Below are 13039 nucleotides of genomic sequence, written 5' to 3' on the forward strand. Positions count from 1 at the left end.
CCTGCCTTCCGTTGAGGTGTCCCAAACATTTCCAGTTCTTCTCCATTCCTATATTAGTGCCTTAGACCTACTTAAGTGCGGCAAGATGGTCAGCCTGCTCTCTTATAACCCACCCTCCTGCTCATGCTAGCCACTTCATTAGACATCCTGCGGCCAATATAATTTTCTTCTGTTTCCCTCCCCCCCCCCAATCATTTCCTTTCCAACATACATTTCCAGATGGACTTTCCAGAGGCAATATGTGTGAGAGGTGTGCTCATGCATCACTCTTCCCAAGGGACTTCAGCTTTACTTGATTCTATGTCTTGCTTCCTTATGGGTAAAGCTGCTGGGGTGAGATTGGGGGGAACTAGCGTGGTGTCGTGGATAAGAGCGGTGGCTTCTAATCTGCCGAACTGGGTTTGATTCCCAGGGCCTCTACCTGAAGCCAGCTGAGAGACCTTGGGCTCATCACAGTCCTGATAGTGCTATTCTCTTAAAGCAGTTTTTTCAGAGCTCTCTCAGCCCCACCTAGCTTACAGGGTGCCTGTTGTGGGGAGAGGTAGGGAAGGCGATTGTAAGCCATGTTGAGACTCCTTTGGGTAGTGAAAAGTGGGGTATAAAACCAGCTGTTCTTCTTCTTTTACCCTGGGATCCCCAGAAAGCCAGGCAAAATGCTTTTAGCGTGCAGTTTTCCTTTCAGCAGAGGACAGAGGAGCGTGACTTTGTGCATGCCACTGTCTTTCAGCCTAACCTATCGTCAACATTTCTGTGAAGTCTGATTCTGCATTTAAAAAGGCGGTCGGAATCGGAGCCTCATGGCCATTTGTAAAGACCTACAGATATTTTTTAAATGGCATAGGCAGCTACAGGATAGCCCGACCCACTGACACTTGTCATTTGGCTTTCAATGGAAGCAGCTTTCCCCTGTATGACATAAGGGTTCGAAACAATGCTAGCATTCAGAAACACAAGATCATGGTGTGTTGGTGGTTGTACATTCAACTGGCATGGCTTATGTGGACTTTTGCCCTCTTTGGCTAATTCAGACAACTTAGTGACATGCTCCCTGTAGGATGCTTTATGAACAAATCATCTAGATGTTATTTGGATTTATAGATGTTATTAGATCAGGGTTTCGTGAAACCCTGGGGTTTCTTCATAGTCATGGACGGGTTTCCTGAATAGGTGGGAGTTAATCTTGTGTATGTTTTTAACATTTGTTTAACATTCATTGCGTGATATGACCATATATGGTCATGTTAAGCCATTAATCCCTCCTAAAATGGCCAGTGATGAGCCTGGGGAGGGGGCATGGGGGGCATGTATACAGCTATGCTTCCCAATTCTGCACAATCTCACTACTTCTGGGATTTCTCAAAGTCTGAAGAATATTTCAGGGGTTTCTCGACTGTAAGAAAGTTATTTATTTATTTTATTACATTTATATACCGCCCTCCATTGTGGCTCAGGGCAGTTTACAATGAAGATTTGTAGTATATTACAGAGAAAACATTGTACTTATCTTACTAGCAAAAAAGCCCTTTGTATCTAAAAATACAGCAGGTCCTAGCCCCCACCCACCCGCTTTTGGAGGGCAGGAGAAAGCGCTGGTGGAGACCCCGTTCCTTCCCCGGCCCAAAAAGGCCTGCTGAGGCCTCTCCAGGCCTGGACTGGCCTTTTCGGGGTGTCAGGGGAGCGCTGGTGGGGACTCAGATGCTCTCCCCCCAACCCGGGCAGGCCCTTCAAGACCTGGGGAGGCCTTGGGGGACCTTTTTGAGAGCATGGGGGAGTGCTGGTGGGGACTCATTCCTCCCCCCCCCCTCCGGGCAGCCCAGCCAAGGCCTGGCAAGGCCGTGGCTGGAACTGCTTGGGAATAGTGGGAGTACTGGCAGGGACTGGCTTGCCCTCTCCCTCCCTCTTCCCCCCAACCCTCACTGGGCCCACAGTTCCAGGCCCTCCGCCCTCCCTCCCAGCTTCCACTTACCGGGCTGGTAATTCTTCCAGATGGAAGAAGTTGGAGGGAGATGCCACCAGGGATGGGACATCTCTCCTGATTGGCCATTTGTTGGACAGACAGCTAATCAGGGATGGGACAGCCAGGACAGTCTACCTGTGCATCTGCTGGGTGCAGCTGGTGGTGGGAGGGTCCTCTGGGGGCTCTAGTTGTTGGGGTTGTTTCATTGGCCTTGACCAGAAGCTTGGTGGAAGAACTCTGTTTTGCAAGCCCTGCAGAATTGTTTTAACTCTGGCAGAGCCTTTCTCTTCTGGGAGCTCATTCTACCAAGGACAGAAAAAGCCCTGGTCGAGGTCAGATGAGCCTCCCTGGGGCCAAGGATATTCAGCTTGTTGGAATTTGTAGAGCGTAAGCAGAGAGCCAGTCCCTCAATTACTGAGGGCCCAGACTGCATATGACCTTTAAGATATTAGATGTTTATATTACTGATGAAGTTATAAAGCTTGATATCCAGCTTTCTTGGTACTGAGTAAACTTTTTGAGAGCAGGATGTCTCCATTTAGACTCCTTGGGTCTTGAGCTATGGATGGCATGCATGCGGCAGGCTATAGGAAGGCTATTTCTTCCAAAACAAATGGAGGGGAGGTCAGAATGTTTCTCTTCTCCAGCCCAGTGGGAGCTGATAGTTCTGTATACAGGCTGGCATGGAATACAGGCAGCAGTAGCAACACATCAGCCAGCCAGGATTAAGGGAAGCAAGTGGCCAAAAGGGAAGGAGGATGGAATCCCCACCATTGTTGAAAATGGCCTTGATTTGAGTGGGCCTTTACAATAAGTTCCTGCCTCTCCAAGATTGTGCAGGGAACAGCCCCTATGCAGGGTGACAAAAGCCATCCTATGATGACTTCACTGTAACCCCAGTTCCTCCCCATTTATACATGGATCCCTATTTGGTCACAATGTTAGGATGGTTTGCCTCGCTGCTAGTCCAAGGAAATGCATCCCGCAAACTCAGTGTACAAAGTTTGGAGGGGGGGGGACAGTTTGTTCCTCCTGACTGAGGAAACCTGATACTTAGCACTCTTTCCCTTTTGTTCTTATTCCCCACAGAGAAGAGGTTCAGGAAAATTGTGTACGCTGGAAGAAGAAATTCACCTTTGTCTGCAAAATGAGCGCAAATCCTGCTACTGGCCTTCTGGATCCCTGCATCTGCCGTGTGTCTGTCCGCAAGGTGAGTGTTCTGTGTTTTGAGCTGGCTTCTAGTTATAGAAACATAACTGTACCAGTACAATTACCCTTTAGGTAGGGATGTAAAGGCCTTGACCTGGATAGCTTAGGTTGGCCCCGATGCCATGAGATCTCAGAAGCTAATCAGGAACAGCCCTGGCTGGTATTTGTGTGGGAGACCTCCAAAGAATACCAGGGTTGTGACGCAGAGGCAGGCAATGGAAGCCACTTCCAAACACCCCTTGTTTTGAAAACCCTACAGGATCACCATAAGTCTGGAAGGCACTTTTTCCACCACCATCAGGGGTGCAGAGCCAAGCTGATGCATTTAGAGATGTGCCTCTGGTTATTATGCAAGGTTCCCCAAACTGTATTTTGGAAGTTAGTTCTGATTGGATTGTACCTTCTTACCCACCAAGCCCTCACCAGGCTCTCTTCCTAAATGGTTGAGAGCTTAATGCTTAGACCAGTCCCTCTCCCAGGTCTACACTTTCCCCCAAGAAGTCCCAGATGGCATAAATGCTTCTGTTTTCTGTGACTCCCTTCTCGTGTCACAAGCATGGTACAGTTCAACCGTTTCAGCTTTTAGATGGCAAGATGTGAAATGCAAAACTATGTCCTCATTTAGCTCATGTGCTGGATGGAGTCTAGCCCTGGCAGCACCACTGAGAACTTTGTTACCGGAGAGAGCAAGTGTAACAGGTACAAGGTCATCTAATGAGCTGCTTGGCTGAGTGGTATGTCCTAGGCTGATAGTAACCACTACTCTGTGGCTATGTAAGCTGCCTACTGTGCCTTTCTCCATTACATTAAAGACTCAAATGTGCTGTCTTTTGTTAGCAGAGTTATCTGGCAAAGTGTACTTTATGATGGTTGTGATGCTGGGGGAGGTAGGATGCAGGAAATGCATATGATAGAGAGATCTTTGCAGCTGATAGTGTGTGTTCAGCCAGCTAGAGCAGTCATAGAGGATTAGCACAGTAACTTTGACTAGCCCAGGGCTCTTGTACTTAATTTCTCCCCTCTTCCAAAAGAATTAATAAACCTAGCGAAACAGTAATTATGCCAAGCAGTGGAATGCCCTGAGTGTTAATCAAGCGGCATAGTTTTCATTGCACTGAAAGATATCCTCAGCAAATACTCTAAAAGGCAAAGGGTGATCTTTGAATGCCAGTCACTATGCACGGACAAAGAGAAGAATGACCATGCTCTCATTCCTACAGTGAAACTGATGCATCTTCCTCCCTCCCTTTCTTTGTTCCCTCCCTCCCCCATTATAGGAACTGAAAGGTGGAAAAACCTATTCCAAGGTAAGAGGAACTGCAAGAAGTATTTTCCATATCATGGTGGGAGCATTTATAGAGCGCTTTCAGGGCTTCAGAATTTCCCACCAAATCCTTAGAGCAGCTCTACAAGATAGACCAGTGCTGTTGTTCTCATATTGCAGATGGGGATGCTGAGGCTACAAGAGGCCAGCCAGTCTAAAGGTGCCAAATAAATTAACACTCTTGCCCACAGTCCCACCCTTAGATAAACCAAGGAAGGGATTCTCCGGGAACAGATCTACGCTCCAGTTAATATCCTCTTCCTTCTCTCTTTCCTGGGAACATGTTACTGCTTCACCTCCCATGTATTGTCCTAATGGAACAGCATTCCTTGCTTGGAAGAATACTACCCAAAGAAGTCATGGCTTACAATCTCTGGAAGAATATCTTTCCTCTGGAGTTCCTAAATTACTCAAAACATATTCCTAAATTACTCAAAACTAGAACATATATACGTAGTCTTTCTGGGAAATTCAGATCCCTTGGTACTTCCTGTGTATGATAAGACTACTTTGTAAGAAATCTCTTGCTTTCAGATAATAGTTCTATTTTTACTTTCTTCTCTTCCTCTTCCTGTCCCCAAGGCCGTTGCAAATTTAGACTGACAGCAATCAACATTAATCAGCTCATGCATAGAAATATACCAACCTGCCTCATAATAATTCAGGCCGTCCACTTTTCTGGCTCCATACTGTCCACTCCATCCAGCTGTTTTCTCCAAGGTTTCATGCAAAGGTCTTTCCTAGATCAAGGGCCTGCAAAGCAAATACTGTACAATTTCATCTGCATATGTCCCAAGTTAGCACAGGCTCTGGGAGGGAAAGGCTCCTTCATCATTGGGCAGCTGAAACATTATTACAATATCTACTATTCTAGTCCTCAAGGCAGGTTATGGTAAAGAGAGGTCAAAATATTACAATCAAATAACATCCCAAAAATTACACCTGCAAAGCTAAAAAAACAACACGATTTAAAAGCAGAAGTCCACAGCTAATCAGTGCATCATCATTACACAATTTAAACAATCCAGAGCAGGAAAGTTTTTAACCCACCTCCTACATACTGTCAGTGAGTTGTATAGATATTGCTCTCAAAAATGTTCCATAGCCTGTGTTATTTGTATATATACTATATTGTACCCTGCCCAGAGCTGGCTACCGGGATAGGCGGTATAGAAATTTAATAAACTTAACTTAAACTATGTGCCACCCCTGAAAAGGCCCTGTCATATATTGCCATATGCTGTATCTCCAACTGGGTGGGGGGAACAAGACCAAAGGAAGGATGCTGTCATGGCATGGCTGTAGGCAGAGCCTTTCAAAACATAGCTAGTCAAAAACAAAGACAGCCACCTCCTATACGAAACTAACTCTACAGGTTTCTTTGTCAGCCTGCTTCTGTCCATATAGTCTACCTTTTCTCTTCCTACGTCTCAAACAGTGGCTTCCTGTTCCCCTGGATGCCTTCTTTGAGGTCCACTTCTTAAGTACGTCCTTTCCTGAACCTCACTTGCATCCCCATGGTCCCATGATGCTTGCTCATGTTACCCTGTCAATTAAAACGATGGTTCCTCTCCCCCACCTCGTTGCTTTCCCTGCCCTCTGGTCCTTCTAACCTAGACGGTAGAATGCTTCTCTCCTGCCGATGCCAAGTAACCATTGTGTTTCAGATGAGGACACTGGAAAAGGTGATGGGGAAGCAATGTTCTGAACATGTTCTCCTTAGAAGTTTGTGAAACTTCAAAACAAAAACAAAAATGTTGCAGAGGAGCAGAGAGATTACTGAAGATAGCACTGGAGTTTTGGAATTTCTCTTCTTTCCATAGTTGTGCTCCAGAATGTGAACATGACTGCCTTTGTAGACATTATGCAGCAGAGATCTCCCTGAACAATCTTTCTGTCTTCCCTCTTTTCACTTGGTGTTGCACAGGCAGCTCAGCATCCCAGTCAGAAGCCACGGATCTTTTCACATTGTTAATACTTCTTTGGCAGACAGAGAGAGAGAGAGAGCACAGACAAGCTCATAGGAGGAAACGGGCCTGCGGGATGTGCTGATGAAAAGGAAATGCTTGTGTCTGAGCCGGACGATGGTCCTGGCTGCTGGTGGGGAAATGAAGGAAGTGGTACTGAGAGGTTATATCTGAGAACATCCTTTTGTTACAAGGGCTGACCTTCCTTAGCAGCTTCAGGCTGCCTTCAGTCATCACCTCACCCTCGGGAATCCGTTTCCTGGAAAAGTTCTGACCTCAGCATGCTGTGCAAAGTTGGACCTTGAAGCCCTCAGTCATGCTCTTTGGACAAGCTCCCCTTGTCCTACCCAGACCCTGCCATTTTCCCGCCACACGTGGAGGCAGTTGGAGTACTGAGGCCTGCCCCTTGACCGTGGAAATTTCTTCTTCGTTAGCACACTGTTTTTCCTGTTGTGTTTCAACCGAGAAACAGCCTCTCTTCAGTGTTAGTGAAAGCTACTAGTGTGGCCACAAGTGGAAAAGCGATTTTTTAAAAAAATAAGGAAAGGAAAGCAGGTCGCCTTCTCTGAGGCAAACGTCAGAAGGAATCCTCTTCTAATTTATTTTTCTTTCCTCTTCAGGGTTCCAAATTGTTGACTAATGCAAGGGAGTGGAACTATGTCACTTGTACAGAAACTAGGGTGACTTCTAAATGGGAAGCACAAGAGTGAATGGGAAGGCGTGTTGTTTAGGAAAAACAACCAGAAATGTATTAGAGGAGATTTGAGGCAAACCTTGGAATTTGTTGTCTTGTTTTGTGTGTGTGCTTTGAGTCTACTTGCATTCACCATATCCATAAGCCCCACAATCTGGAAGCATACATGTTGACTGTGGAAGTTTTAGGTCCCCCAAAGTGTGGAATGTGCACTTCCCGAAATCACAGATGTAGTCATGTGAGATGCATATTCCCAGGTGGCTTTGACCACAGAGTTCAGGAAGCTTCCCAACGTAACATCTGTAGTATTGTTTCCTTGCTTCCTTAGTAAGGATCATCTCTTCCATGTCAACGGAAAGCCTTTTTCTCTGGTGATCCAGACATGCCTAACAGTGTATGAGTTAACATCTCTATAGAAAACCTAGAGTACAGCAGCGGGATATAAGTCTAATAAATAATAGTCATACAAACTATTTCTGTCTTAGAGTTCTAAAGGCAAAGCCACATTAAGCTGACCAGAGCCCTCAGGGAAGGGTGGCATACAAATCTTTAACACTTTGCTCTATCATATAATTGTGAAAAGCCCTCCTGGGCGCAGACTGTCCGGGCTCTGCATGTGTCTGGATGGGCCTGGCTCCACTGGCACCCTCCCCCAACAGCCCAACCAGCCCAATCAGGCTGCATCTCCCACCTCTAACGGTCACATCCAACAACTCCACTTGCTTTGCCTCAGACCACTGATGGAGCTGGCAGGGGGCTGATGAGTGCGCTCCCTCCCCTCTCCCTTCAGGCCTGCTGTAAAGGAAGCCTCTGACAGCCCCTGACTGAGGTGAGGGAGATGTTTCTGAGAACAATGCAGAGGAGTCTGTGGGGGTACTTGTGCTTTCATTTATGGGGGGGGGGGAGCTTTTCCCTTCTGCCAAACAGTTGGCTGACAGGGAGGCTACAGAAAAGCCCCTTCTCATTTAAAATACTGCTCTGTCCAACCTCGCTGCTGGAGGGAAGAAGCAGCCAAGCAGCTCTCTGTATATTTGATGCCTACCACACAGGGTCGTTGTGCAGATGAAACTGGATGCTTTTGCGGAGGTTATTTTGCCTCCTGTTTCATCTGCACAACAACCCTGTGTAGTAGGCCTCAAGTGTTTCAGGTTCACAACAACCTTATATCTTTCCTCTCCACAACAACCCTGTACAAACTCCAAAGCAGTCCTTTCTGCCTGGGCAGCTGATCCTTATAGTCTGCAGATGAGCTGTAATTCCAGGAGCTCTCCAGGCCCCACCTATTTCAGGTCAAGAAAACATGGCAGAGAGGAGGTAAGGTTGCCAGATTGGTGTAGGTTCATGTTTTGGAATTCCACACTACCAAGGTGTGCATAAACCTAGGGTCAAGGCTGCTATGCACAGAGAGACCTACTCTTAAGATTGCCAGCTTCAAAGTAAGGCACTAAACTTGCACCAAACTTACACTAGCGCTCTCTCTACCCTCCCTCCCTCACAGAGAGCCTGTAATGGGGAGAGAAAGGAAAGGCAATTGGAAACTGCTTTGAGACACCTGAGGCCTACTGGGTGACTGTGGCTCATTCCCAGTTCTCTCAGACCTCTCACTGCACCACATCCCTCACAGGTTGTCTATTGCGGGGAGAGGAAAGGAAAAGGTATTTGTAAACCACTTTAAGACTCCTTTGGGTAGTAAACAGCAGGGTACAAATATCCAGCTCTTCTTCTAAGCGGCAACAGTGAAAGAAGCATGTGGGCACATAATATTATATCAACAGTAAAAAAAAAATGGAGACAGAAGGAGCAGGGTGGACACCTGTGTACTGTGACTACCCCATGTGGATTATGGCAGGGGGACAATTTGTTGTCTGTGGCCTAATTCACACAAGAAGGGAAATGATGCAGAACTGGGAGGAATTGGTTGCCATGTAATCTCCCCCTAAGAAGTCTGATTTTCCTTTCACATATTTGAAGACATGGCTCTGGAAAGCTCATCTGTAACCACTATGCCACAATTCTCAAAGGTCAGTCCTCTCCCACACTCAACGAACATTCCAAACAACAGGTTCTTGTCACCATGCCACCACAACCTCCCACACAACACACATATACAACCTCATGACCTTACAAACTGGACAACCCCTCCCCTTCCTCTTCGCAATGCAAAGCTCTCGCGATCTTAATTGCTCTCTTCCTTTCTACCTCCCTCTCTCTTTGCTATTTCCTCCTTCCCCCCTCTGCTAGCACCCATTGTATTAGCTATAACAGGCTTTAATTCTAGTCTGAAAACAAATAGAAGTCCACTATCTTTAACCGCACCTAGCGGAGCGGATAAAATAAAGCAGTAAGGGCCCCGAGGGCAGGCCCTGTCTGGGATGAGGAAGGGTGCTGATAGGCCCCTTCCCCCAGACTGACAATTGGAGGGCCCAATTGGCAGGCGCAAAGCCTCCAATTATCAGTCTGGCTGCAAATTGGTTCCTTGCCGTCAGACTGACGAATTGGGAGGCACAAAGCGACTCCCGATACGCCCCCCTCCGACTTCCCTCGCATGCGGCCGGCCACCGCCATACCTGGCTCGCCGTTGACAGGGCAGGTTGCCGCCTGCCCGCGAGACCAGGAGGGCCCAGCGGCTGCAGCCGTGGCGCTGGCGCTGCCTGCGGCCGTGGCTACCACCAGAACGGCTCGCCGCCGGCACGCACAGCCGGGAGTGGCTCGCATGCCACCTGCCGCTGCAAGACACCCCCGCATCGCCGCAGCCGCCATCCGCCCCGCCCGCACACAGCTGAGCTCGCCCGCTGGCCCACGCAGCCAGGAGGGGCCGGCTGAGCCCCGTGCTGGAGCGGCGGCACCAGCCATCCCGCCCACCCGACACTCAAAGCTCGGGTAGCCAGCCCGTCCGCCACCAGTTCCTGCCTCGCACCCACAAACTCCAGTAGGCCATGGGGCGGGGGAAGGATGACTTGCTGCCACCTCACCGGACGCCCACCGCCCAGCCTCGGGTACGTGCTCTGGCCCTGCCGCAATCCCAAACTCGCCAGCCCCGCTAGCGCCCGCTGTATTTCGATTAAAAGGTAAAGGTATCCCCTGTGCAAGCACCGAGTCATGTCTGACCCTTGGGGTGACGCCCTCTAGCGTTTTCATGGCAGACTCAATAAGGGGCGGTTTGCCAGTGCCTTCCCCAGTCATGACCGTTTACCCCCCAGCAAGCTGGGCACTCATTTTACCGACCTCGGAAGGATGGAATGCTGAGTCAACCTTGAGCCGGCTGCTGGGATCGAACTCCCAGCCTCATGGGCAAAGCTTTCAGACGGCTGACTTACCACTCTGCGCCACAAGAGGCTCTATGTATTTCGATTACAGCGGGCTTATTTTCTAGTAGCAAATATTCTTGAACATATGAACCTACCTTTTACTAAATCAGGCTATGGGACCACCTCTGACTGGCAGTGGCTTGCCAGGATCTAGTATCTAAAACAGACTCCAGGGGTTAGAAATCTTTTGCAGGCCAATCTCTGATTCATAATTCACATCAATCATAGAGTTGGAAGGGACCTCCTGGGTCATCTAGTCCAACCCCCTGCACTATGCAGGATATCCCAACCCTATCGCTGAACTCACTTAGATGGCTCTAGACAAGTAGCTAATTCCAGAGAAGTAAAAATGACAGCTACAGTCCTTGTGATTATTTGAGCAAGGAATTCTGCACTGTGAGCGTTTTGTTCATATGTATGTGACTGTGACTGGCGATGCATCATTTAAAAAGAAAACTCCAAGAAAATAACTTTCTAATATGGTGAGTTAGATTAGAGGTGCTTCAGTGAGTGGTCACCCTTTACTGTCAGCCAGAATCTTTTGCCCCTTCAAGGGACTGAGATGGAGGGACCGTGGCTGACTGGCAGAACATCTGCTTCATTCATTCATTCATTCATTAATTCATTCATTCATTCATTCATTCAATTTGTATACCACCCTCCCCGAAGGCTTTGAATGCAGAAGGTCCCAGGTTGAGACCCCAGCATCTCCAGTTAAAAGGATCATGTGGGAGGTGATGTGAAAGACCTCAGCCTCAGACCTTGGAGAGCCTCTGCCAGTCTGAGTAGACCAGGGGTAGTCAAACTGCAGCCCTCCAGATGTCCATGGACCACAATTCCCAGAAGCCCCTGCCAGCGAATGCTGGCAGGGGCTTCTGGGAATTGTAGTCCATGGACATCTGGAGGGCGCAGTTTGACTACCCCTGGAGTAGACAGTATTGACCCTGATGGACCAGCAGCCTGATTCAGTCTAAGGCGGCTTCATGTGTATGAAAAGCCAGGAATTCTCATTCAAGCTTCCTGCCTGCCTCTTGGAACTGAAACTAGTCTTGTCCCGTTGTGCGCCAAAACGGCCTGGTAGATAGGCTCTGTTTATCTTGAGAAAATATTCCTGAACGTGATCTGACTGTTGTCCTGCCTTCAAGAATTAGCAGGAGGAAGATAGAGCAGCCACTGATAGCCCTCACCCAAACTTTCTCATGAGTTCCTGTGTTCTGCAACTTAGTAATAATAATAAAACAAAGCCCCTGATTTTTAACCAAGCACATCCTGCGGGCAGCTTGAAGCAGATTAAAAACACAGTTACTCAGCTCTTCTGATATCCAAGAGGAAAATGGGACTTTTAGCTTTTGGTCATATCTCTCAAAGCTTTCCCTTGCCCTTGTTTAGCTGAGGAAATCCTGAGTGGAGACCCTCTAGGTGTCGGCTTAGAGTTGGGAGCACATTCCCAAGCCTTGCTGTAGCCATCTAAGAGAGCTTCCAACTTTTAACTCTTGAATGAAAAGGCGGGGTAGCTCTAAAATGTGTTCTCGCTACAATCTCTCAATCTTGCTTATTGGGAACAGCGTGCTGATTTTAATCTACAACAATACCCTTTCATCTCTCGGTGTACGTGCTGCGCTGTATTCTGGGACAGCCAATACCAGAGGCTCATGGGAATTGTAGTCCATGGACATCTGGAGGGCCACAGTTTTGACTACCCCTGGCCAATACAAAGAGTCTCTTTATTATGTTTGTATGTGCGCATAGGAGTGTGTTTTTCCACATCATTGACCTAGTGTCTTCTGTGTCCTTGGTTATGCAATGACTGCAGGCAAGTTAACGCTGTCCCTGCCCAGAGCAGCACTTCTGTTTCCTTCACCTTATACCTAAAAGTTTCCTGGCTATCTGTAATGATTTACCTCTCTTTGGGGTTAAGAATGTGACATGTTCCATCCTGGTGTGCAGATCTTGCCCGGTTTTGTGTCTGCTTCCACATGGTGTTTTCCTTTCCTGTGTAGTGTTGAATGCTTTTAAAAAAAAATGTGTTGGCTTTTACAGCTTGGTTTTGCCGACCTAAATTTGGCAGAGTTTGCCGGCTCTGGGTTCACTGTCCGATGCTGCTTGCTGGAAGGGTACGATACCAAGAATACTCGGCAGGATAATTCCATCTTGAAGGTAAATACAGGAAGAACCAATTCATTGGTGCTCTATGCCTAAGTGTATTTTCCGAGAATATTTTTCCCTCCCGGATATTTTTGTTATAATATCAGAGAAGATGTAAGGAATTGGAAGTCTCCGTACCCCCTTGGGATAGGGGGAATCACTCCTGCCTACATAACGCCTGATTGTTCTTGCTTCCGGGAGCGGTCATTTTCATCCAGAATTTATGCATCCATGTGTCCACCTGTCCTGCAGGTTGACCTTCATTTGAGAAACCATTACATTATTTAGCTAGATATTTGCCGAAGCCGTAAATGGAAGCCCAGCGATTAAAATGAATGTTGCTTCAGTGCTTGATTACTGAGGATCTTTGTGGCCCCAACTATCTGATCTCAGAAAGGAGGGCTCAGTCCAGAAAAATGCCTTCCTAACATGCTG

The 13039-nt window shown here is 47.7% G+C and overlaps 1 protein-coding gene across 2 annotated transcripts in view; it reads left to right on the forward strand.

Moving 5' to 3' along the window:
* EEIG1 (estrogen-induced osteoclastogenesis regulator 1) overlaps positions 1-13039 on the forward strand; it is a 74807-nt gene that overhangs the window by 47855 nt on the left and 13913 nt on the right. For both annotated transcript variants that reach the window (XM_077305387.1, XM_077305388.1), the window contains 3 exons: positions 3047-3167; positions 4444-4473; positions 12500-12616. In XM_077305387.1, the coding sequence (XP_077161502.1) occupies positions 3047-3167; positions 4444-4473; positions 12500-12616 (268 nt within the window). The remainder of the gene's footprint in view (positions 1-3046; positions 3168-4443; positions 4474-12499; positions 12617-13039) is intronic.

Source organism: Paroedura picta, chromosome 12, assembly GCF_049243985.1.
Source record: "Paroedura picta isolate Pp20150507F chromosome 12, Ppicta_v3.0, whole genome shotgun sequence".
NCBI classification, from domain to species: domain Eukaryota; kingdom Metazoa; phylum Chordata; class Lepidosauria; order Squamata; family Gekkonidae; genus Paroedura; species Paroedura picta.